Raw genomic sequence first — 26,324 nt, forward strand, 5'->3', positions numbered from 1 at the left:
ACTAGTGAACTAGATTTAGGGGCTGCCGTAGTACTACCTCAAATTATACTGTAGTTTCTGTAGTAGTCACAGTAGTAGTACTATGATGTCTGCTGCTCTTTTAGAGGCGACCTTTACGATAAAAATGATGAAAGGTTAATATTAATTAAATTCACTTATTGATATATTTCATCGTTGTCATTTATTAATAATTAAATAATTATTAACCCTCTTGTTATATCAGTGAGTTTCTACTTCACTCAGCTACAATAAAAAAAAATTAAATATGGAAACATGCTCATAGTTGACGGTAAAATTTAGTTAAATGTGCAACAAAACTGTGGCATCACGACAAATAACAGCACAGTCGACTCACGTCACACACACACACACACACTCTAATAATGTCGCTGTGTTTAAATATTCTACATGAGCTGTGTCACTGAAACAAGCAGCTCATGTTTGAAATGAAGGTTCTGAAGGTTCTCAGACAAAGAGCATCTTTTGTCTTCATCATATCTATGAGCTGTGTGTTAAAGCTGCTCTAAGCACAGTCACTAACTTCCTGTTTTAGAAACACCTGCATACACCTGTCCGACTCACATCACACTCACAACCACAAAGGTTGAGATGCTGCGTAAACCCTCCATTAAAACAAATTGCAGATCTCATAAAGCCGCATTTCATTCACAATAGAACAGAAAAGTTTATGATCTATGAAAATCAGCATCAGCCTTCGAAACCTTCTAATATTCATCAGATGGTTCGAAAAGAGGAATAAAAGTCTGTGTTTCTCTGCTAAAGTCACACGAAGCAGCATCGATGTGGTTAAACACATGAGAGGAGACACATCTCCGTTCACATCAACGTCTCCGTCCACCAGAGGACATTTTTTAAAGTTAGTCACCAACAAGTTTAAAATCTGCTGCAGTCACCTCGATGTTTGGGCCACATCCTGACAACAGTCTATGGTATCAAGTCTTTGTGACATTTCAGTTAGCTGAAGCTGTTTCCGAGATCAGCTCACTGCCCAAATCGCCAACAGAGAAAAGGTCAAAGTTCAAGGATCCGAGCATCCTGACAGATGCAACAGATTCTCCTGAGGGCCCAGGAGGACTGTGGAGGATAAAGTAGTGCAGAGCAGAGGAAGACGAGCGTCCTCTCTCTGTCTATTCAGAGGCTGTGAAACCAACACCAGCTCCACTTTTAACCCTGCAGCTCTGCTTTCGAGCTCCCTGACAAATCCTGGCAGCCGTCGGTGCCCGTGGGGCCGCAGGGGGCCGCAGGGGGCCGCAGGGGGCCGCAGGGGGCCGCGGATCTCAGCCAGACAGGCAACACGTTTGTTTCAGAATCAGCCACAAACTGTCCAGAAGGAACTACAGCAAGTCAACGGAGAACACACCGCAGCACTGCTCTTTATACAGGTTTATACAGGTGTCAGGGTGGTTTGAGCTGCTCTGTGGTGCAGAGGAAAATCCAGCTTTACCTGACTGATCATTGTCAAACGTTCCTCCAGTAACTGCAGTGAAAACAACAGCTTCTTTACTCTGAAGCATTTTGGATTTAACCATCGTGGTCTGAGCCAGAAAGTCCTGATGAAACTTTCAGAAGAATCACAATGAATGAAAAACATCAGCTGCAGGAACGTCCTGCTTATTAAACTGTTTATGTCCATTAAATGTTTCATCCTGATGTTAGGTCATTTTAAAAGTTCTTCTCCAGCTGATGTGAGGTTTTACAGACTTCCTGCTTTTACTTTCATGTTAGTTCATTAACATCTTACTTCAGCTCATTTCTATATGAAACATGTCGAGTTCCTGCAGCATCATTTAACTTTCACTTGTTTTTAAGCAACTTCCACTTTTATCGACTCAGTTACAGACAGAAATGATTTTTGTTCAGCTGAAGACGATCGGAACATTTTATAAAGGTCTAGAAGATGATTTCTACTCATTACCATGAATTGAACTGTTGTAAATTCAGTATGAGCTCCTCTGCAACAGTCACAGTCTGAACACACACACACACACACACACACACACACACAGAAAACCTTTGAGTGGGTTCTTACCCTGGAGATGGTCAGTGGCATGTTGAAGTCCTTCCCCCCCTGCAGCCTGAAACCCCAGGGGCCGGGGCCGGGCAGCGTCACCGTGTAGGTGCTCATTCTTCTAGTCAACTAAAAGATGGGAAAAGGACGATGGCGACTAAACCAAACGTCTGAAGAACCCCACAGCAGCAGGAGGGATGGGAAGGGGGGGCCGACGCAGAGTAGCTTCTGAAAGAAAAACGGAAGAAGATGAAGAAACAAACCTGACGTGAAAGAAAAAGAGAAAACGGAGAGAAAGAGGCCGAGACGACGAAGAAGCTGAGAGAGGAGACAGAGGAGGACTCGCCTGCTCAGACGAGCTGAAGTGACAGCCTAAGAATAGCCAGAGATAGCCCTGGGGCACTGGGGGGTGGGGGGGTGAGGCCGGGTGAGGCAGGGTTGTGGGGTTGAGGGGAAAGGAGGGGGGGTGGACTTATATGGCGTGAAAGGGGACACCTGCTATGCCAGGCTCGCCGTGATTCACCAGCACTAATATAGACCCAGCAGATTCTTCTAGACACCCCCACCCCCCCACAACGCTTTACACCCAGGGTCTCCCTCCGACCCAATCAGGGGCAGTGTCAGGAACCATCTCATTATCTCCGTGGTGATAAACGAGAAACAGAAAGACCACGAGTTAAGTGGCTGCGATAGCTGAAAGGTCACAAGAAGCCGTTATTACAGCAGAGTCGCAGGTTCAAATCCCGGCAGCAAGGCATCAAACCTCACCCTGGTCCTGGAGTTCAGCTCTATTTGATCTACTCAGGGTTCTGTTTTTATTCAGTGTGATGTTTGTTAAAGGAAACGTCTCTTTTACATTTGACATTTGAACTAAACCTTTAATTCAACAAGAAGAAACAGTCCGACAGCGGTCGTGGGATCTCGTGGCCTGATGGAGAAGGTGTCTCCTAATGTTTCGAACCCACCTAAAACACATCCAGCTGCCATTAATCAGCACTTCTGGGTTAATTGCTGAACCAGAGTCTCACTGACGTCAGTTCAAACACTGAAAGGTACTGTGTTCAGACAGGAGGAGGAAACAGAGGTCTCACTCTGACTCAGTATTCAGAAACGAGATCACAGACACAAGTCAAGTCCAGAGTTCATGACCCTCCAGCTGACGTGGGTGGAACATAAGTCAGATCCTGCTGAGTGACATTTAACAGTATTCAAAGATAAGAACATGCACCCGTTAATGTATGGAACATGTCACTGGGGGCTCTGCCCCCCTCTGCAGGGACCGACCTCCTCAGCCAGTTGTATCATCAGCTAAGTTTAGACGCCTTTGTCACAGGAAGGAATCTCATGGAGACGGTGTGGACGGCTTCCTATTTATTCTCAGTTGGTTCTGTGTGGTTGGGGTTAGAGCTTCCTATTTATTCTCAGTTGGTTCTGTGTGGTTGGGGTTAGAGCTTCCTATTTATTCTCAGTTGGTTCTGTGTGGTTGGGGTTAGAGCTTCCTATTTATTCTCAGTTGGTTCTGTGTGGTTGGGGTTAGAGCTTCCTATTTATTCTCAGTTGGTTCTGTGTGGTTGGGGTTAGAGCTTCCTATTTATTCTCAGTTGGTTCTGTGTGGTTGGGGTTAGAGCTTCCTATTTATTGTCAGTTGGTTCTGTGTGGTTGGGGTTAGAGCTTCCTATTTATTGTCAGTTGGTTCTGTGTGGTTGGGGTTAGAGCTTCCTATTTATTCTCAGTGGGTGTGGTATGGTAGAGTCTATATTCTCAGTTGTTGTGTGGTGGGTTAGAGCTTCCTATTTATTCTCAGTTGGTTCTGTGTGGTTGGGGTTAGAGCTTCCTATTTATTCTCAGTTGGTTCTGTGTGGTTGGGGTTAGAGCTTCCTATTTATTCTCAGTTGGTTCTGTGTGGTTGGGGTTAGAGCTTCCTATTTATTCTCAGTTGGTTCTGTGTGGTTGGGGTTAGAGCTTCCTATTTATTCTCAGTTGGTTCTGTGTGGTTGGGGTTAGAGCTTCCTATTTATTCTCAGTTGGTTCTGTGTGGTTGGGGTTAGAGCTTCCTATTTATTCTCAGTTGGTTCTGTGTGGTTGGGGTTAGAGCTTCCTATTTATTCTCAGTTGGTTCTGTGTGGTTGGGGTTAGAGCTTCCTATTTATTCTCAGTTGGTTCTGTGTGGTTATGGTATGAGCTTCCTATTTATTCTCAGTTGGTTCTGTGTGGTTGGGGTTAGAGCTTCCTATTTATTCTCAGTTGGTTCTGTGTGGTTGGGGTTAGAGCTTCCTATTTATTCTCAGTTGGTTCTGTGTGGTTGGGGTTAGAGCTTCCTATTTATTCTCAGTTGGTTCTGTGTGGTTGGGGTTAGAGCTTCCTATTTATTGTCAGTTGGTTCTGTGTGGTTGGGGTTAGAGCTTCCTATTTATTGTCAGTTGGTTCTGTGTGGTTATGGTTAGAGCTTCCTATTTATTGTCAGTTGGTTCTGTGTGGTTGGGGTTAGAGCTTCCTATTTATTCTCAGTTGGTTCTGTGTGGTTGGGGTTAGAGCTTCCTATTTATTCTCAGTTGGTTCTGTGTGGTTATGGTTAGAGCTTCCTATTTATTCTCAGTTGGTTCTGTGTGGTTATGGTTAGAGCTTCCTATTTATTCTCAGTTGGTTCTGTGTGGTTGGGGTTAGAGCTTCCTATTTATTTATTCCCCCCCCCCCCCCACTACATCTGCTGCAGATTCACGTCCAACCTACTAATCTACATCAGCCGACATGTTCCCTCTGAAGTTTACCTGAGCTGTGTCCACCTCGTGTCTCAGGTGAGCTGCACAGTCACCGCCCGCCTGCTCCTGCTGCTTCCCGCACACTGCTCCGCCCAGCAGGGCCGCTCCGTGCTCTGAACCCAGTGCCCACCCTGAAGTGAAGTGATCTGTGTCTGAACCGAACTGGTCCAAGAAACTGAAGAACTCGTTTAACACGTTGACAACAGGTGGATGCAGCTGGTTCGACCCGGGCAGCTTGTTGCCGGTGATGATGATGATGATGATGGTGGCGACAGAGGGATTGAACGGGAGACAGGAGGAAGGTGGACAGAGCTGAACTCAGACTGCTCGGACAGTCTCCACCTGAAGCCGCAGCTCCGTGAACCGACGCAGACCTGCCAGGCCAGACTACGGTGCATGAACCGGGGATCGTGCTCCGGTCCCCGGGCCGGGCAGAGAGCTGGAGGGTGTCCGGGGGAGGGAGGGTGTTAACGGGGGAGGGAGGGTGTTAACGGGGGATTTTCATTAGCAGGGTTTTTATTTAAAGAGGCAGGAGTCAGCTACAGAGAAACACAGGAGGAAGAAAGGAGTGAAAGTCAAAGTGGTCAACTGATAATCAATTAAGATCATTTCAAACTAAAACCTTCTTCTTCTTCTTCTTCTTCTTATTATTATTATTATTATCAGACAGATGTTTATGAGGAGATTGGTTCATCCTCTATTAGCTGATAGTGTATTTTCTACATGTGGAAATGAAGGCGCCACTCACAGAATCCAGAGAATAGATTTTTATTTAGAAAAATAAATAACAGAAATAGATAAGACAGGAAAAAACTATCTCCAATAAATCTCCAGCAGACTAACGCGGTGAACAAACACCTGTGCAGGTTACTGTACTTCATCAGGAACTAGTCAGAGACGTAACGAGGACTAGTCAGTGGAACAACTACTAAAATCAGCTGTTACTGAACCGTGAACAGGATTTGGATTTAGGAGAGTTGTTGGTTTAGCAGTTTCATTAGAATCACTCAAATCAAACACCTGTCTAACTAAATGAACCTGAACTGGTTCACGATCAGTCCACTAGAACAGGTTCAAACAGCGACTCGGGTTTGAATCATCGAGTAACTCAACAGTCTGGAGCGGTTGATCTTTCTTCACCCTCTGAACTAACCACCGGCTCTCCTGTTGTTTAATTGCTGCTCAGTATGATTCAGTACTTTATTACAGCAGCAGTTCCATCTTGGTTCAGGTTAGTGATCAATGAATTAGAGCTCATACAGTTTTATGTGTTTTCTAGTTAAGCTGGTTTGGTTTGTGTGAACCTGAATTCCCCCCCGAATGACCTGTAGTCACATTACAGTTTTTCTCAATAGCTAAAACACTACACCCTGTTGTCTGAACCAAATGCTCAGTTGCCTGAACCCACTGATTGAATCAATCACTCTTTTGGCAAAACCATAAGCACTTTTCACCTGTTTAGACACAACTTGCCAACACATTTTCATTGTGATGCACCTGTGCTTTAATGGTGAGCACAGGTGACAAAAGTCAAACACCATTAAAGCACAGGTGTCACCACCTGAACACAACAACTCAAAACTGATCACACCTGTGGCTAATGATGTGAGGGAACATATACAATAAGCCAGTTCATAGAGCGCTGGTTTGTCAGACCTTACAATGGATAGAAATCAGAGAGGAAGAGTTCGTGTGAGAGGAGGTTGAGTTGGTCAAGGTGGTCAGCAAAGACAAAGAACAGTAATATCTGATGAAATCAGAGCTACTGTGATTGACCATGCTCTTGTCCATGGTATGAGCATGAGGGAGGCTGGACAAAGGGTACAAGCAAACATCAGTAGATTCACTGTGTCCACCATAATCAGAAGATTTAGAGAAGGGCATAGGGAAAGGCCTTTATTTGACATTATAGAACAGTATGTAAATGTTGACCGCAATTACTGTATGACATACTATAGAGCTGGTAAGTCCCGCCAAACCCGTGAAACCCCACTGGACTTCTAGATTGAAAAACCGTCAATGCAAGTGAATGTGAGAAAATAATTATTTTAGCTCTATATCTGGCAAATGCACAAGATTTCTTTAGTTTTGCAACATGCATTTAGCCTACAGTGAACAATAAACTTTTATTTCTCCAGCTTCACGTCCTGAGCATTGTGTTTTATATTTTTCTACATAGTGTTTAGTGACTGTTCAGTAGTGTTTTTAATTTTGATTGACTCGGGGCACGATTTGACAACATAGTTCAGTTTTGGTTACAGAATGAACTGTTTTGAGGTGAAAGTTTGGTTTTGCAAGAAGAGTCTGAGGTTTTGTGACTGTAGCTTGGAACCTTGGTTTTGTGTTCACAGTTAGAGAAAAGGAGAGCAGCTTTCAAGAAATGTGTTTTAGCAATCGAGAAAAACTGTAATATCAACACTTTTCAGCCCCCGTACAATCACAGACGTCACTTCAGCAAAATATACAACTAGGAAAGAAAGAAAACAGCTTAACAAAAGTGCTTTTGCAGGTCTCAGAGCTTCCACGACATTTGGTCAAATCCAAAATAAAAACCAATTTAGCATTAGCAAGACCTACTGTGCAGTGGTGTAAAGTGACTGTACATGTAATTCTGGACAGTTCAGAGGTGACAGGATTTCATTCACACTGCGTTCTTTCATTTTATCTTTTACATCTAACAAAGACTCACTACTTACTAAACTTACTTTGATTTTACACACAAAGCACAAGATTAACTTATCAAATACATTGAAATGCTCTCAGCTGTTTTCACACATGACAATAATAAACTTAGGTACAGATTTTTTTTATCTTTCTAACTTTGTTCTGTATTTTTAAAATTCATCTTTTGTTGAGACAGGTGGATGTTGGGTCTGCACACAACGAGCTGGAAAACCACAAATAAGGAGACAACAAGAACCAGAAACAGTGGATTTGTAAAAACATTTCAAAATGCTTTACAGAAATGATCCGTCACAGCTCTGTTGTCTCACTCGGAAACATGCACTGAACACCAGGAGGTGTTTTTTAAAAGGTTCAATTTGAATCATGGACAAGAAGATGATTTAGTTTAGTGACATTAAAAACTCATTTTGCATAGTGTTCGGATTCAGTGTTTGACTGGACGTGAGCTGGTCAGGCGGCTGCAGGTGATTGGTTGTTAGAGTCAGAAGGAAGGAGCTCTACCTAGACCCAGACCCAGACCCAGACCCAGACCCAGCCTCTGTGTTGCTATTGGCTGATTTGGAGCGAGTGTTGCGGGAACCACTTCGTCCAGTGGGAAGGAAGGGGTTGGTCTCCGAGGTAATAACGATGCTCGGGATTCGACCAATCGCTCCTCTCATCGCGTGCCCCTCGCCGTGATTCCCGCTCTGTCAGACAGACAAATACAGTTATGATGTCATCGTTTCATACTTCATTTCTAACTTATTAAGATCAGGAAATTCATTTTTTTAATAAAATTCCAGTTTGTGTTTTTCTACCTATATGAAATAAAGAGAAATAAAAATGAAAAGTGAAATTCAATAAAAAACTTCTCTGACATATAAAACTTCCACTTTTTGTGTTGCATGACTGAACATTTCTTTTTAGCAGTGTTGCTCACTCAGTACCACCCTGCTTCTGATTAAAACATCTGAAATATGAATCAAATGGTTGCTACTGGCTTTACTGATTCCTTTAGCACATTGTGCTAAGCTGTGGGATGGATGATCGTTTCCTGCAGCATGAATTGCTATGAGATCCTCTGACATTTGTATGAATAATAAAAACATTGCAACTCATCAAGATTCTATCTGTAATCTGGAAACTCAGAAGTGAGTGAGGATTCGACAGGTTGGAATGAATCCGATCTGTTCTCAACTCCAATCACACACGGTGTGAGTAAGACCTTCACTTTGATAAACAGGTGGTGTTAATGAGGTGGAGTTTTCCTCCCTTTCCTCCCTTTCATCCTGTTGCTGGACAGTACTCACATTTGCATTGCTGCTGCACTCACTTACTCCTGCTGTGGAGATATCGATGTCGTAGGAAGTCTGGGAATGAAGCAAACAAGCGTCAGCCTGCGATGGATTTAGTGATTAGCATCCTGCAGCGGTTCTTCCTGTCACACTAAATACCAAGAAGCAGTTCAATATTTCTAAATCAGATTTTAATCAGATTTATCAGCGAGGCAGCAGCGTTCATCAAACTCATCACTAATCAATTACCCACAGTCTGATCCACATTTGGAAAAATAAGTGACAGGATTCAGTCCATGATTAAGATCAAAGGGAAAAGAGGATTTTCTGGTCTGAGCTGAAAAGCACATTGAACAGATTAAAGAGCACAAAAGAACACAGAGCAGCAGACTTGAACATGAACACTGGTATCATGACAAAAAGAAGCTGTTCTGTTTTCAGAGCTGCACAGAAGGATCCTTCTCAGTCCTCTTCAGTGACCCCTCCTTGTTCTCACCCAATAACAATCTACACGGAGGGTTAAATATCTGTGGGCATGATGCTGAGGTCACTGCCATTAAATTAAATAATTCTTCTGTGAAGAATCTCGGAGTTATTTTTGATCAGGATATCTCCTTCACTTCATACATCAAAGAAATCTCTAGAACTGCCTTTCAGAATCATTGTTAAAATTAGGAGCATCCTGTCCCAAAGTGATGCTGAAAAACTAGTCCATGCATTTGTTACTTCCAGACTGGACTATTGTAATTCATTATTAATAGTTTGTCCCAATAACTCATTAAAAGGCCTCCAGTTAATCCAAAATGCTGCAGCCAGAGTTCTGACTGGAATTAGTAAGAGAGATCATATTTCTCCAACGTTAGCTTCTCTCCATTGGCTCCCTGTTAAATCCAGAATTGAATTTAAAATTCTTCTCCTCACTTATAAATCCCTTAATAATCAGGCTCCATCTTATCTTAAAGACCTCATAGTTCCATATCTTCCAAGTAGAACTCTACGTTCTCAGACTGCAGGTTTACTTGTGGTTCCTAGAGTTTCCAAATGTAGAATGGGAGGCAGAGCCTTTAGCTACCAAGCCCCTCTCCTGTGGAACCAGCTCCCAGTTCAGGTTCGGGAGGCAGACACCCTCTCTACATTTAAGACCTAAAACTTTCCTTTTTTATAAAGCTTATAGTTAAAGATGGATCAGGTGACTCTGAACCATCTCTTAGTTATGCTGATATAGGTTAATCTGCTGGGGGACCTCTACTGATACACTGAGCTCCTCTCCTCTCTCCTTTCTCCTCTATACATTCAAATTCTACCATTTCATGTCATTAACTTTGTGTCTTCTCTCTCCTGTAGTTGTGTTTCCTCCTCTCTGTCTCCCTCTCTCTGTTCTCCTCTGCAGGTATCCTCCTCCAGTCCAGTCCAGTGTCCAGTTACTGGTCCAACAACCTGTCCAGTGCCTCTGCTGGCTGATGTTCTTTTCTCTCTTCTTTTTCCACTCACCCCACCCGGTCGAGGCAGACGGCCGCCCACCCTGATCCTGGTTCTGCTGGAGTTTTTCCTGTCCACTGTCTCCTGGTGCTGCTCAGTGGGGTTGTTGGGTTTTCTAGATAATTCTGTCTAGTTATATTTTCTAAGGTCTTAAACACTGTAAAGGGCCTTGAGACGGCTTCTGTTGTGATTTGGCGCTATACAAATAACATTTATGCTGCCTGAAGTACAATTTTTCTCTTGAAGCATGTTCATCATTCTAGGTCTGTCCTAATCTTCTCCTCTTCTACAGTTCTGTGTCACAGTTTTAATATGGTCCTGGACACATGCAGACCAAGTAAGGTTAAGTGCTGGTCTGAAAGCAGTTTTAAATGACAAGGTAAAAGTCCAGTCTGATGATCGACAGTTGGGAGAGTACCCTTTCGAAGATGCCCGAGTCGTGGCTCTTCATCTTGGACTTGAAACTGGAGGAGGGTTTGAACTCGGGGAGCTCGGCTGTGTCTCTGCTGATGTCACAGGAGACCTGGCGGCTGGCCAGTCTGGAGCCCATACTGGACAGATCAGCTTCGATGTCTGTGAGACCCTGCAAAGAAAACACACACAAACATCTTGTGTCACATGTGTCTCCTTATCTCTTGCTTTACATTTCTGTTTTCCATGACTGATGTTGGATTCACAGCTCAGGCAGGTGAACTCACTGATTCGCTGTCGGAGGCCGAGGAGAGCCGGGACTTGGCGGTGCTCTGCCGTCTGAACTGGCTGCTGATATCTGACGTCTGACTGGTCACAGTGGAGCGGCGGGTGGACATGAAGCTGCTGCTGGTGGAGCGGAGGTCGCGAGGATGAACACAGAGCAGGGCTCCGAGACATGGGATGTACTTGGCTAACGCTATCCTGCACAGACAGACAGCAGTACTTAAAAAAACAAACCACTGTACTACCAAGTAACATGTACTTTAATTACTTCTACTCCAATAGTAGCAGTACTCCACCAAAAAAGTAATTTCTCTGGATTTCGGACTTTTTACTATGAAAAATCGTCCTCGTTCATTGAATCTCGTCTTCTACAGTTGTATAACCTGTTCTCCTCCATCCTGCAGCTTTAAAATCTCAACAATCAAGGTCAGGCATCCTGCGTGTGTTTAATTCTCTTCAGTCCAGTTAACATTCAGGTTAATTGATAGCGTTTTTTCATGTAAGCTGTAAGAGCTCCTGCGGCAGTGGAGCTGTCTCTGATTGGATCAATTCTGGAAAAGCCTGATGGTTCAGTGAGCTGCAGAACAAAAACAGAATAACAGGTGATGCGGCAGGTTATCTGGAGTCAGGGTGAATGAAGGTCGGTTTAAAAGCTGAGAGAGACGCCTGACTTCAGCTTTAGAACAAGGTGAGGTTAGCAGCAGATCTCATGTGGTGTGTTACCTGTACTTTGGGTGTGTGATGGCGTAGATGATGGGGTTGTGGATGGCCGAGGCCTTGGCGATGACAGCGGGCACAGAGTTCATGTAGGGGGTCAACATGTCAGCGTACCTGCAGCGGGAAACAGCAGCAACACAGTGAGGAGAATTTAGCAGAGTCGACCACACATCCAGCTCAGAGGAGATGGAACTGATCTCACATCAAAATGAGAATCGCTGACTGACAAACTGGGGTTTTCTCAGTGATTTCAGTCAGACGTGTGTTTGAGCAGCATCTAGTGCAGATCACAGTAACTGCAGCTAAAAAGCAGCTCTCACATTATTATGATGTGACGTACAGTAAGCTAAAGTACGCAGCGTCTGCAGGCTGCTGGTTTGCTGCAGTGTTTTACCCGGCGAAGGCGGTCAGGGCGACCGTGGAGTACGGCGACCAGGAAATGACGTAGAGCAGGATGACGATCAGAGCGATCTTCGCCATCTTCCACTCGTTCTGCAGTCGGTGGAAACTCTTCATGGAGTCGCGACTGCTCCCGTGGCCGTGAACGCTGCCGTTAATCTTCCCCACAGCCCTTAAAACACACACATAGACCTAATGAATTCTTTATTTATCACTCACATTTTATGTCTTTGTGCATCAAAGATTAAGGTGAAGAGGTTCAGTTTGATCTTATAAACTAAAATACAGATACAGATAGACAGCAGAGGACCTGACATTACTGCAGCGATGTGGTTTTGATTCGTGTACTAAAAACTAGAACAGCACAGAGCAGCTGCAGTTTACAGTGCAATGATTCTTTAACAGTTCAGTTAGAATTAACATTTAACATGCAGTGAGATTGTTTATCGCTTTAAAATGTGAAATCAGACGTGTGGAGACAGATAAAAACACAGACTGACTGGTTGGTGGTGCGGATGGCGCGGAAGATAAAGATGTAGCAGTAGATGATGATGAAGAGCGGCAGGAAGAAGACGAAGATGAAGAGCAGCATAGTGTACGCTCGCACGGACGGGGTAAACGTCATGTAGTCCCACGTACAGGAAGTCATCAGGCCCTCGGGAACATAAGCACCTGATGGGTGAGAGACACCGACAGAGAGTGTTATAAGAAATGTTATAATAAAAGTAAAACTGAAATCAGTGCTTCGTCGAGCTTTAGCAAGTTGTGTGAATTTCACCCTGGGAACATTTCATTTATTTCATGTAATCCAGTGTTTAGCCCCCGTGTGCTTGTATTGACAATGTCTGGGACTGGATCCTCTCAGGATATGAACTAAAACCTACACTGCAGGAGACTTAACAAGAGCAGAAACGGAGGAGCTTTGACTTTCAGCTGTGATCTTCAAACTCTCACTTCTGTCTGTGACAACAACAGAATGCTGGTTAAAAATCAGGAACACTGGTGGTTTTTACTGAAACATGATGCATCTGAAGTCACAGCAAAGTTTTTTCCAGTATTTAAACAGCACACAATCTTTCCCTAACATTAAAAAAAGCAACTTGGGCTCCACTCCGCTCTGCAGAGTTGAGTATCAGCCCGGGGACAGTGGAGAAGTACAAGCACAGTGTGGTGCAGTAGAGGTACTGTACTGTGTCCTCACTCCAGCCGAAGAACGGCGGCAGGCTCCAGCCCAAAGAGTAGACCCAAGCCGCCATGAGGATGAGGAGGGCTCGTTTCCGTGACAACACACCAATGGAAGTTAGAGGACGCGTGATGACGAAGTATCTGTCAACGGCGATCACAGTCAGCGTGATCATGGAGCAGATCCCGAAGAGTGCGCCACAGAACGCGTACAGCTCACAAGCTACAGACACAGAGGGAGGAAGGTCACAGCTTATGACGTTTAACAGCATCATGATGTCAGGACAGACTCTCAGCAGCAGCTGTGATGATCTGACATTAAAACACATCGACACACGTCTACTTCTACGTCTGAGCTGGACATCACAAAAAGTCAAAATAAATCTGTATGTTTGATAAAATCAGCATTTTAACAGAATTTCCAGCTCTAACAGTAAAAAGCAGACAGTGCAGAGAACTGGAGTTCACTGTTACTGTCCCCGACAGTGACGGCGAGGTTCAGAAAAGAGCTCAACAGCAATCCTGGATAATGTAGGAGAGTGTTGATCGTCAGAGATCATTTGACACCAGCAGCTGTGGTTTGTCATCGTGTGTCAGTCAGTACCTTTCTCTCCAAAGATCCACCTCTTGTGCATGCTGGTGATGAAGAAGGTGGGCGTCTGGGTGATACACATCAGCAGGTCTGTGATGGCGAGGTTGATGACAAACATGTTCGCTGGTGACCGCAGACTGCGACTCCTGCAACACACACAGTTTTCAGCCGGCTGTTGGCTGCTGAGACGTCTGTGAGCGAATCAGGTGAAAAACACAACAGAAACACAACATCCAGCTGGACCTTCAACTAAATTACTGTCTCATCAGGCAAAAACCGCTGAGTGTTTTGATCAGAGCTGATTGTGGTTTGTGTAAAGAGTGTAAAACGCGGTTGCTGTGTGTTTCAGACAAAGTCGTAAGATGAAAGACAACGTGTGTGGTCGATTCGAGTCAGGACACGACTCACTACAGCTGCACACACGTCCTGATCCTGGGCTTATCCCAGCAGGAGGAGACTCTGATTTAACCTCTGCAGCTTTAAAAGACACAGTACAGTGTTTCCTCTGAGGAGCCACAGGTGGAGGTTTAGAAGAGAAGCAGCAGCGTATGCTATTACCTCCACCCTAAACACAACAGAAAGGAGGGAGAACTTGTTTACACTGCAAAGATTTGTCTCTGTCTAAATGGTTTCAGTCAGTTAAATACTGAGCATGGGAAACTCTGCTATAAAAAAATACTGACGAAAGTAGAAACGGCTGCAAAGAACAGCAGTATTTTCTTGATCAGTTGGAGTTGGTCTAGAAATCACACCACAAACTACTGCAGCCACCAAAAGGAGGATTTCTCATTAACGTCTGTGTTCAGCAAACCTGACGTCATCCTGTGGGACACGTCAACACACCTGGAATCTACACAATGGGAAACTGTAACAGGTAGAGAGGGAAAGAAAGGCAGGTTAGTTAGGAAGTCACCTGCTGAAGGCATAAATGACCAGGAAGTTGCCGACCATGCCGGTGATGCCGATGGCGAGGATGACGGATCCGATGGTGTAGTGGGCGTGGTCGGGAACGTCCACTGTGGGGAATGGGAAATGGGCCTTGGGCACCATGGCCACCTGGAGGACAGAACACAGAATAACTTGTAGTTACAGCTGAAACCGTAATAACCAGAACCAACGATTCATGTGTAATGTGGCTCCACAGTAGTTACGGAACTGACACGGAGCATTCTGAAGGACCAGTGACAGCATCATTTAAGAGTAACGTGTCCCAGTTATCGTCTGCTGGAAAAACCTCAAGGTCAGGAGCAGTTTTCGGGTTTGTTTCACCTCCTGACGTAGTATTTGTTAAACCCTGACTGAAGCGTTGCACCAGATGTTCACACACATCCTGTCAGGTTCTTCATGTCTGTGATTTTAAGGGATTCAGTCAGTTTCCTCTCTTTTCTTTGGGAGGTGCTGAAGTGACATGAAAGCATAAGCGGAGATTAAAAGTCCTTCACATTGATGACATTATTGTTCCACATGGTGAAAAACCTCAGATCCACTAACGAGCTGAGTTAATCCTTTTAAGACCCACATCTCCACAACTCCTGTATATCGCTGTTTCCAATTACCTTGCTCTGACCTCCCTCTCTTCATAATATCACCTTGTTGCCATGTTAACAACATAAAGTACTTCACTGCCAGTTGAAATATCATGCACAGCTATTCAGGGATGGAGATCAGTCAGCTGAATTTTAATGTTTTAATAATAACACTGAATAAGTCTATGGAGCCTGGCTCCCCTCCTTATGAATCTGAAGTTGACATGTGGTAAAATAATGATATAAATCCTGCTGATAATAAGGAACAGACAAAGGTGATCAGGGATCAGAGTCAGTCAGACAAACAGCCTGTTTAGAAAAATCATTTAAAATCGCTATGGACTCTCAGGGTTAATACAAATACAAAGATGAAGAAAAGAAAACTTTGAGAGTGACATTTGAGAAAACTGATGTTTTACCTGGACCTTAAACTTTAATATAACTCTTAGAACAAAGCCATTTAACTACAGAGCCCTGTATTTCTTCATGATGATGATTCGAGTTAAATCCCTGCAGCCAGAATCTGCTCGAAGGACGGAAGCTAGAAGAGTGGAGGCTGGAGGGCAGTAGAAGAACGGACAAACACCTCAGTCCCTGCCACTGATTCTAGCTGCGTGTAGCTACAGTGAAGTTTGGTTCAAAATGTTCATGACTGTGAATAATGCTGAACGGTTTAAATCACCATCATCCAGCCAATCAGATCGTGTTAAAGACTCGTGTGATGTTGATGCGTCGCGTCTTGAAACAGGATCAAATGCTGCTCGCAGACGTCACATCCACAGCCACCGAGTTTAAATGTGCGTGTTGTACTCAGACGTTCAAACAAGTCAGCAGCAAAAACGACGATGGAGTCTGACATGTTGGGTGACAGAGTGCAGACTGTGGAGCTGACGCAGCAGGCGACAAACCCACCAACAGCAGGAATATTATTCATATCATTATATCACAGACTATTATCGTATCAGTCATAACTTGGATTCAGGGGGATCTCTTGACGCCTGCTGTAAGAAACATCTACAGTTAGTTATTCACTTCTTTGGCCTTAATTTCATTTTAGCTTAAAGAGCTGGTATCTGTCTTTCTACGACCTGACAGAGGAATCTGGACCATCTCAGATTAAACACGGTGCACAGTTCTCAGTCATGTGGCTTCTGCACAGCTCTGGTGAACACAGTATTCAAGGCTCCGTGTTTTTAAGGCTAAACCACATCAACAGATGTAAATGAGCTCTGTGTCTGCTGCATCTTCTGCCTCCACGGTTCACACACAGCACTGACACATTCCTACTGTAGTGCTGCACAAGTCTGAATTCATTTCCTGTAACTTGAAAAGACAATAAGACATTAACGCTCCCCTCCATCAGTTACTTTATGTGAATATACTGGAGCTTATTACACATCCATGTTGCTGGAGAACCAACTATAAGGGATATTATTACTTAATATTCCCCCTGATCTGTTTAAGCTTCTTTAAAGCTACAAAATCAGGCTTAAATCATCTCATTATTTTATCTTCTTCTTTTTCTTTAACATAAGTATTTTTGTCTACTTCCATGATTACTGTCTGCAGTCATCTGCTAATGTGTTTCTCTGAATGAGCGGCTGGTTGACGTAGCCATAACATGACGCTCAGCAAATGAACGAACAAATAAAGAAGCAATAACAGCAGAAAAAAGGAGGTTGATTAAGATAATTAGAGCAACTACAACTCTGATGAAAGCAGCGCACACAGGAGATAGAAGAGATAAAATAAGAGGATGATTGTTCCAGCGTCTCCCCGTCTGTTACCTGTCGGTCTAATACCTGTATGTTACTGGAGGAACTACTCATTCATTAACTGGTGGTCTTTTTAACGATTTTCTGGAGATGGTTGGACGTCCTGTGTCTCTTTCTGGTTATATTCTGTGTCTCTTTTCGTACATTTTCAGGTATTAGAAGTTACTTTACGTTTCTATTTGTTCATTTCTTCTCTCGGTGGTCATTTTTTTAGGGAGCTGTATGAGCTGTAGGACCGTTTTATTAACGCTTGTTATTGTGTCAGTTTGTTTCTGCTGTGACGTCAGGTCAACATCAGCAGAGAGAAGAAATAATAAAAGCAGCATCATGTGTCAATTCCAGTTCCCACTCAGCCCCCATTGTAACGCAGGGAGGAGGAGGAAGAGGAGGAGGAGGAAGAGGAAGAGGAGGGATGAGAAGCATGAGGAAGGGTGGAGGAGTATGAGGAAAGCGAGCAGTAGGACGGAAGAGGAGGAAGAGAGAGGGGAGGAGAAGCAGGAGGAGAGGGGGAGAGGAGGAGCAAGAGGGAAGAGGAGAAAGAGCATGAGGAGATTAAGAGAATAGCAGGAGGAATAAGAAGGAAGAAGAGGAAGAGCAGGACGAAAGGAGCATGAGTAGAGAAGAAGAGTAGGAGAGGATGAGGGTCGGGGAAAGAGGAAAGGAAGGAAGGAGGGAGGAGGAGAGGAGGAAGAGGAAGGAGAAGAAGAGGCAGGAGGAGAGAAGAAGAGGAAGAGGAGGAGGAAGAGGAGCAGGAGGAAGAGGAGAAGAGGAAGAGGAGGAGGGGAGGAGGAGGAGAGGAGGAGGAAGAGGAAGAGGAAGAGGAAGAGGAGGAGGAGGAGCAAGAGAAGAGGAACTCAACAACAGTTCCAGCTGCAGCTCTGTTTCTCTCTGAGTCCTGTTGACTCCTGTTACTCACTGTTTCTCTTCCTTCTGACAAATTCAAAAACACAAAACCAAATGATGTCTGGGACATTTTTTTATCTGCTTATTTGAATTGATTTTATTTGAAATTGTGTGTTTTTTATGCTTCATTCTTCCTGTTTTTATTCTGATAACTTCAATTTAAGCAGTGGTGGAGCTGCAGCGAAACATCCTGGGCACGGGTCGACTGATCATAACAGCTGCGGGCTGTGTGTGAATAATCGAATGATTATCTGCGGGGCTTCAGAACTTATACACAACAGACCAACGTGTCTGGTATGAATTGATGATAAAACCATCATAATGACTCTGAGCAGTGATCTAAGCAGCAGATCGAACTCCCCCATGACTCATAACTCTGAGCTGATCAATTTAATATCAGGACGTTGGTTTTGGAAAGTTCAGTGTTCCTGTTCAGAACCAGGACGGACCAACACACTATGTTCAGCCACTGATCTCATGAAGCTCATCACAACTAAACACAACTTTACAGAACACACAAACATCTTAAAGTCAATTTCCTCTGATGGATCATTTAACCAACATGATTGTTCTAATTGTCTTTCTGTTGAATGTTCTGTAGATAAAACCCAGAGGCAGAAAATCAGTCCCCCGTTAACCTGCATGTCTTTGGACCGTGGGAGGAAACCGGAGTACTCACAGGAAGCCCACAAAGACAGAACATCCAGACTCCACATGGATGGGTTCAGAACCCACAAACGCCGACCCCCCTGAGCGGAGCATAACCGCTCCACCGCCACGCTGGCCTGAAGATACAGTCAATAACAAATTGGAAACATCACTGAATATTAGACCAGGCTTTCGCTCACATGTCCTGTGGAACCTGCTGCTCTCATTGGCTCCAGAAGCACAACAACATGGAGCCGAACAGTACTTTAAGAAATAAAGTATAAAATATAAAAACTGAGCAGTAACACGTCCCAACCAGCACGTGCCCAGTCCGCAGAGCACACACGGACATCTGTCAGCGGTTTGGCTAAAGTCGTGATTCTGACCCACGGGTCCAAACTAGCTCCTCGATAGAACATCGCTGGTATTCACCTGCCATGTTACAGGACAAGCGTGGTGACGTCTTCACCAGTATCGATAAAGGCAAAAGACGTCCAAGTATTCCAGGTGTGTGTGAGTGTCTAGACAGTAGAAACTAGTCAGTAGTAAACTGTTTCCGTCTTTTGTCATTAGGTTCAATGTAACGTTCGATTGAAACAATGAGACCGATTCCACACAGACAAGATGGAAAGTGTACCCGGAGACAGAAATTCAGAATAACTGTAATGGAGAGAGTTGGTGAAATGTGGGGATTTCTATATATTTCCTATTCATCTGTCGGCCTTGAAAGCTTCCCACCTACACTGACTGAACTTTGTTGGCATCATCCTATAGAAAATCTTTAGTTTGAAACCATCACTGTGAGGATGCCGTGGCTCGTCCTCACTCACTGAGGTCTGATTTGGTTTGAGGGTTCAGGTAAAGGGTTAGAAAATGTGTGTTCATGGTTTTACACAACAGACGTTACAGACCAGACTCAGTGTTTGATCCTCACACAGATCAATAACAAATCGACTGCTGCATTTTATTGAGAAGACATTTGTGGAGACATTATTGATAAATTTAGTTTAAATGTCTGATCACCTTAAATGTGAATCTGATTTCCCCAAATCTGCTGACATCGATGGATGTAGATAAATGTGTGGTGTGTCAGACGGAACATGACACGTCCCTGTGATGTGTGTGTCACAGTGATCCACTAACAGCTCTCTGTATATACACATGTACACTGCAAACACTATCTGCTACTAGATAATTCAGCATGTTCATAGATGTATTCTCGCTCTCACTGGAGTACTGTTACCTTTGTACACTTCAGAGCAGGTGACAATAATAAACTCAGTGTGATTCATCTCAGCAGGCGACAGATCGATCCCGTCGTGTGTTCATATGTACAGTGTTTTTGTGCATCAACAAAATCAGAGACAAACAGTCCAATCATTAACGGTGAGGGGCTGATGAGGCGGGGTTGGGGTTCAGTTACTAACGCTGCTGCACTGTGGGAAATACAACAGATCATGTCCAGTTCCCTCTAAACGTTACTGTGTGGATGCTAAATGTAAATTCTGCACACAAAAGGTGGACTCCGTCTCTAACAATAAAAAGTGTGTCTAGAACTCAGAGTTTTGTTTGGCTGCACTTGACTTATGTGTGAAATCCACTGTGGCTGGATCCACACGTCTCTTTTCATGCATAACAGACAAAGTATACGAGCACGAGTGAAGTGAAATAGAAAAGCACGAATCCCGGTGAGAGCAAACGTATCTGACAGATCTCATACAGAGGAACACCCGTCTGCTTCACAGGGACTGGACCTGTTGCACTGCTTTCTAAACCTACTGGACCATATAAATACATTTCGTTTACTTCATCTACATGTCAAACAGGATTACAGGCTTGTCTTACTACACAGCAGGAAATTAAACAGTCGGATGGCTGAAAGAGGGAGATGCTCTGCTATTCTTAGATCCAGATCTCTGAATTACCACCCACGTCTCGTCAAATTAGGTCTAGTCTTGTGCAATCAGAGTTCTGCAAGATGGATTAATTATTTTACAGTCACAAAAAATGTGTTTGAGTCATGAGCTGTTTGCAGCTGTCAGGGTTTGTAGAGACAAAGACTTAACAAGACAAACTGTCCAAAACCCTAGTTTCTGCTTCAACAGGACAAATACACCTGGGGGCTTAGATAGAACTGGACCAGAGCACATGTACTGGTCTGTTCACACTGAGGACACCTCAGTCACGTCTTCCCAGATTCTCAGAAGCCTAAATGAAATCCAGCATGTGAGGAACCTCACCAGGTATGTTCTGTACTGCATTTGTAGAGAAACCTTCACTGTTACTGCTACTGATCATGTTGACCTGAAGAAATCACACAAAAACTAAATCTTGTGTCTCTTTCATTTCTTTGTCTGGACACCTAGTTGGACCAAACCTGAAGGTGCATCACACTGCTTCAGACAGAGGGTCCGAGGAGGCACCACATTCTTCTTCTGTTTCTTTCGGCTGTTCCTCTGCTTCCTCTTCTCTCAAACCACTAACTTCATGACCTCTCTGACTTTATCTCTAACATGTGACATGGTCGTCCCTCTGCTGGACTCATTCCTGATCCTCTTCATCCTCGGCACTCCCAATAGAACCTCAACATCCTCGGCTGTGCTACCTCCAGCTCTGCTACCTTTCTCCAGCCGTTCCATCCTGCTTGCACAAGAAGAATCATAATGCTCCTTAATAATCGTTTTTGGAATGACGAACTGTCCAAAACGTTTCCAGTAGAGCTCTAAGAGGGGAGGAAAGGAGGAGGAAGAGGAGGAGGAGGAGGAAGAGGAGGAAGAAGAGCAGGAGGAAGAGGAAGAAGAGGAAGAGGAGGAAGAGGAAAGGACGAAGAGGAGCATGAGGAAGAGGAAGAGGAGAGGAGGAGGAGGAAGAGGAGGAGGAGGAGGAGGAAGAGGAAAGGACGAAGAGGAGGAGGGGAAGAGGAGGAGGAGGAGGAGGAGAGGAAAGGACGAGAAGAGCAGGAGGAAGATGAAGAAGAGGAAGAGGAGGAGGAAGAGGAGCAGGAGGAAGAGGAAGAAGAGGAAGAGGAGGAGGAGGGAGGAGGGAGGAAGAGGAAGAGGAAGAGGAAGAGGAGAGAGAGCAAGAGGAAAAACTCAACAACAGTTCCAGCTGCAGCTCTGTTTCTCTCTCTGAGTCCTGTTGACTCCTGTTACCAGCTGTTTCTCTTCCTTCTGACAAATCAACAACACAAAACAAATGATGTCGGGGACATTTTTTACTGCTATTTGAATTTGATTTTATTTGAAATTGTGTTTTTTATGCTTCATCTTCCTGTTTTTATTCTGATAATTTCAATTTAAGCAGTGGTGGAGCTGCAGAAACATCCTGGCACCGGGTCGACTGATCAATAACAGCTGCTGGCTGTGTGTGAATAATCGAATGATTATCTGCGGGCTTCAGAACTTATACACAACAGACCAACGTGTCTGGTAGAATTGATGATAAAACCACATAATGACTCTGAGCAGTGACTAAGCAGCAATATCGAACTCCCCAGACTCATAACTCTGAGCTGATCAATTTAATATCAGGACGTTGGTTTTGGAAAGTTCAGTGTTCCTGTTCAGAACCAGGACGGACCAACACACTGTTCAGCCACTGATCTCATGAAGCTCATCACAACTAAACACAACTTTACAGAACACACAAACATCTTAAAGTCAATTTCCTCTGATGGATCATTTAACCAACATGATTGTTCTAATTGTCTTTCTGTTGAATGTTCTGTAGATAAACCCAGAGGCAGAAAATCAGTCCCCGTTAACCTGCATCTTGGACCGTGGGAGGAAACCGGAGTACTCACAGGAAGCCCACAAGACAGAACATCCAGACTCCACATGGATGGGTTCAAGAACATGATTTTAAGGGATTCAGTCAGTTTCCTCTCTTTTCTTTGGGAGGTGCTGAAGTGACATGAAAGCATAAGCGGAGATTAAAAGTCCTTCACATTGATGACATTATTGTTCCACATGGTGAAAAACCTCAGATCCACTAACGAGCTGAGTTAATCCTTTTAAGACCCACATCTCCACAACTCCTGTATATCGCTGTTTCCAATTACCTTGCTCTGACCTGCCACCTCCCTCTCTTCATAATATCACCTTGTTGCCATGTTAACAACATAAAGTACTTCACTGCCAGTTGAAATATCATGCACAGCTATTCAGGGATGGAGATCAGTCAGCTGAATTTTAATGTTTTAATAATAACACTGAATAAGTCTATGGAGCCTGGCTCCCCTCCTTATGAATCTGAAGTTGACATGTGGTAAAATAATGATATAAATCCTGCTGATAATAAGGAACAGACAAAGGTGATCAGGGATCAGAGTCAGTCAGACAAACAGCCTGTTTAGAAAAATCATTTAAAATCGCTATGGACTCTCAGGGTTAATACAAATACAAAGATGAAGAAAAGAAAACTTTGAGAGTGACATTTGAGAAAACTGATGTTTTACCTGGACCTTAAACTTTAATATAACTCTTAGAACAAAGCCATTTAACTTCAGAGCCCTGTATTTCTTCATGATGATGATTGAGTTAAATCCCTGCAGCCAGAATCTGCTCGAAGGACGGAAGCTAGAAGAGTGGAGGCTGGAGGGCAGTAGAAGAACGGACAAACACCTCAGTCCCTGCCACTGATTCTAGCTGCGTGTAGCTACAGTGAAGTTTGGTTCAAAATGTTCATGACTGTGAATAATGCTGAACGGTTTAAATCACCATCATCCAGCCAATCAGATCGTGTTAAAGACTCGTGTGATGTTGATGCGTCGCGTCTTGAAACAGGATCAAATGCTGCTCGCAGACGTCACATCCACAGCCACCGAGTTTAAATGTGCGTGTTGTACTCAGACGTTCAAACAAGTCAGCAGCAAAAACGACGATGGAGTCTGACATGTTGGGTGACAGAGTGCAGACTGTGGAGCTGACGCAGCAGGCGACAAACCCACCAACAGCAGGAATATTATTCATATCATTATATCACAGACTATTATCGTATCAGTCATAACTTGGATTCAGGGGGATCTCTTGACGCCTGCTGTAAGAAACATCTACAGTTAGTTATTCACTTCTTTGGCCTTAATTTCATTTTAGCTTAAAGAGCTGGTATCTGTCTTTCTACGACCTGACAGAGGAATCTGGACCATCTCAGATTAAACACGGTGCACAGTTCTCAGTCATGTGGCTTCTGCACAGCTCTGGTGAACACAGTATTCAAGGCTCCGTGTTTTTAAGGCTAAACCACATCAACAGATGTAAATGAGCTCTGTGTCTGCTGCATCTTCTGCCTCCACGGTTCACACACAGCACTGACACATTCCTACTGTAGTGCTGCACAAGTCTGAATTCATTTCCTGTAACTTGAAAAGACAATAAGACATCAACGCTCCCCTCCATCAGTTACTTTATGTGAATATACTGGAGCTTATTACACATCCATGTTGCTGGAGAACCAACTATAAGGGATATTATTACTTAATATTCCCCCTGATCTGTTTAAGCTTCTTTAAAGCTACAAAATAAGGCTTAAATCATCTCATTATTTTATCTTCTTCTTTTTCTTTAACATAAGTATTTTTGTCTACTTCCATGATTACTGTCTGCAGTCATCTGCTAATGTGCTTCTCTGAATGAGCGGCTGGTTGACGTAGCCATAACATGACGCTCAGCAAATGAACGAACAAATAAAGAAGCAATAACAGCAGAAAAAAGGAGGTTGATTAAGATAATTAGAGCAACTACAACTCTGATGAAAGCAGCGCACACAGGAGATAGAAGAGATAAAATAAGAGGATGATTGTTCCAGCGTCTCCCCGTCTGTTACCTGTCGGTCTAATACCTGTATGTTACTGGAGGAACTACTCATTCATTAACTGGTGGTCTTTTTAACGATTTTCTGGAGATGGTTGGACGTCCTGTGTCTCTTTCTGGTTATATTCTGTGTCTCTTTTCGTACATTTTCAGGTATTAGAAGTTACTTTACGTTTCTATTTGTTCATTTCTTCTCTCGGTGGTCATTTTTTTAGGGAGCTGTATGAGCTGTAGGACCGTTTTATTAACGCTTGTTATTGTGTCAGTTTGTTTCTGCTGTGACGTCAGGTCAACATCAGCAGAGAGAAGAAATAATAAAAGCAGCATCATGTGTCAATTCCAGTTCCCATCAGCCCCCATTGTAACGCAGGGAGGAGGAGGAAGAGGAGGAGGAGGAAGAGGAAGAGGAGGAGGAGAAGCAGGAGGAAGGGGAGGAGGAGGAGGAAGAGGAGGAGGAGGAGGAAGAGGAAAGAGGAAGAGGAGGAGGAGGAGGAGGAGGAAGAGGAGGAGGAGGAGGAAGAGGAGGAGGAAGAGGAGGAGGAAGAGGAGCATGAGGAAGAGGAAGAGGAGGAAGAAGAGCAGGAGGAAGAGGAAGAAGAGGAAGAGGAGGAAGAGGAAAGGACGAAGAGGAGCATGAGGAAGAGGAAGAGGAAGAGGAGGAGGAGGAAGAGGAGGAGGAGGAGGAGGAAGAGGAAAGGACGAAGAGGAGGAGGAGGAAGAGGAGGAGGAGGAGGAGGAAGAGGAAAGGACGAAGAAGAGCAGGAGGAAGAGGAAGAAGAGGAAGAGGAGGAGGAAGAGGAGGAGGAGGAAGAGGAAGAGAGGAGGAGGAGGAGGAGGAAGAGGAAGAGGAAGAGGAAGAGGAAGAGGAGGAGCAGGAGGAAGAGGAACTCAACAACAGTTCCAGCTGCAGCTCTGTTTCTCTCTCTGAGTCCTGTTGACTCCTGTTACTCAGCTGTTTCTCTTCCTTCTGACAAATTCAACAACACAAAACCAAATGATGTCTGGGACATTTTTTTATCTGCTTATTTGAATTTGATTTTATTTGAAATTGTGTTTTTTATGCTTCATTCTTCCTGTTTTTATTCTGATAACTTCAATTTAAGCAGTGGTGGAGCTGCAGAAACATCCTGGCACCGGGTCGACTGATCAATAACAGCTGCTGGCTGTGTGTGAATAATCGAATGATTATCTGCGGGGCTTCAGAACTTATACACAACAGACCAACGTGTCTGGTATGAATTGATGATAAAACCATCATAATGACTCTGAGCAGTGATCTAAGCAGCAGATCGAACTCCCCCATGACTCATAACTCTGAGCTGATCAATTTAATATCAGGACGTTGGTTTTGGAAAGTTCAGTGTTCCTGTTCAGAACCAGGACGGACCAACACACTATGTTCAGCCACTGATCTCATGAAGCTCATCACAACTAAACACAACTTTACAGAACACACAAACATCTTAAAGTCAATTTCCTCTGATGGATCATTTAACCAACATGATTGTTCTAATTGTCTTTCTGTTGAATGTTCTGTAGATAAACCCAGAGGCAGAAAATCAGTCCCCCGTTAACCTGCATGTCTTTGGACCGTGGGAGGAAACCGGAGTACTCACAGGAAGCCCACAAAGACAGAACATCCAGACTCCACATGGACGGGTTCAGAACCCACAAACGCCGACCCCCCTGAGCGGGAGCAGTAACCGCTCCACCGCCACGCTGGCCTGAAGATACAGTCAATAACAAATTGGAAACATCACTGAATATTAGACCAGGCTTCGCTCACATGTCCTGTGGAACCTGCTGCTCTCATTGCTCCAGAACAACAACAACATGGAGCCGAACAGACT

General features: G+C 44.1%; 2 protein-coding genes across 3 annotated transcripts in view; both read right to left on the reverse strand.

Annotated features, from left to right (window-relative positions):
• Nucleotides 1–5,101, reverse strand: part of LOC113157977 (LIM domain-binding protein 3-like) — a 26,471-nt gene extending 21,370 nt beyond the window's left edge. The window contains exons 1-2 of one of the 2 annotated variants that reach the window (XM_026353605.1): nucleotides 4,798–5,101; nucleotides 2,051–2,257 (exon numbers count right to left, since the gene is read on the reverse strand). In XM_026353605.1, the coding sequence (XP_026209390.1) occupies nucleotides 2,051–2,146 (96 nt within the window). In that variant the 5' untranslated portion in view covers nucleotides 2,147–2,257; nucleotides 4,798–5,101. The remainder of the gene's footprint in view (nucleotides 1–2,050; nucleotides 2,258–4,797) is intronic. The other variant, XM_026353606.1, reaches the window with a different exon arrangement.
• A 2,464-nt stretch (nucleotides 5,102–7,565) lies between these two features.
• LOC113158455 (melanopsin-A-like) lies at nucleotides 7,566–14,862 on the reverse strand. Its single transcript, XM_033326358.1, has 10 exons — nucleotides 14,726–14,862; nucleotides 13,825–13,958; nucleotides 13,240–13,443; nucleotides 12,539–12,710; nucleotides 12,034–12,210; nucleotides 11,646–11,753; nucleotides 10,925–11,120; nucleotides 10,645–10,809; nucleotides 8,763–8,822; nucleotides 7,566–8,159 (listed from the first exon to the last, which is right to left on the reverse strand). The coding sequence occupies exons 1-10, from the start codon at nucleotides 14,860–14,862 to the stop codon at nucleotides 7,971–7,973; spliced, it is 1,542 nt and encodes a 513-aa protein (XP_033182249.1). The 3' UTR covers nucleotides 7,566–7,970.
• Nucleotides 14,863–26,324: the final 11,462 nt, after the last annotated feature.

Source organism: Anabas testudineus, chromosome 15, assembly GCF_900324465.2.
Source record: "Anabas testudineus chromosome 15, fAnaTes1.2, whole genome shotgun sequence".
NCBI lineage: Eukaryota > Metazoa > Chordata > Actinopteri > Anabantiformes > Anabantidae > Anabas > Anabas testudineus.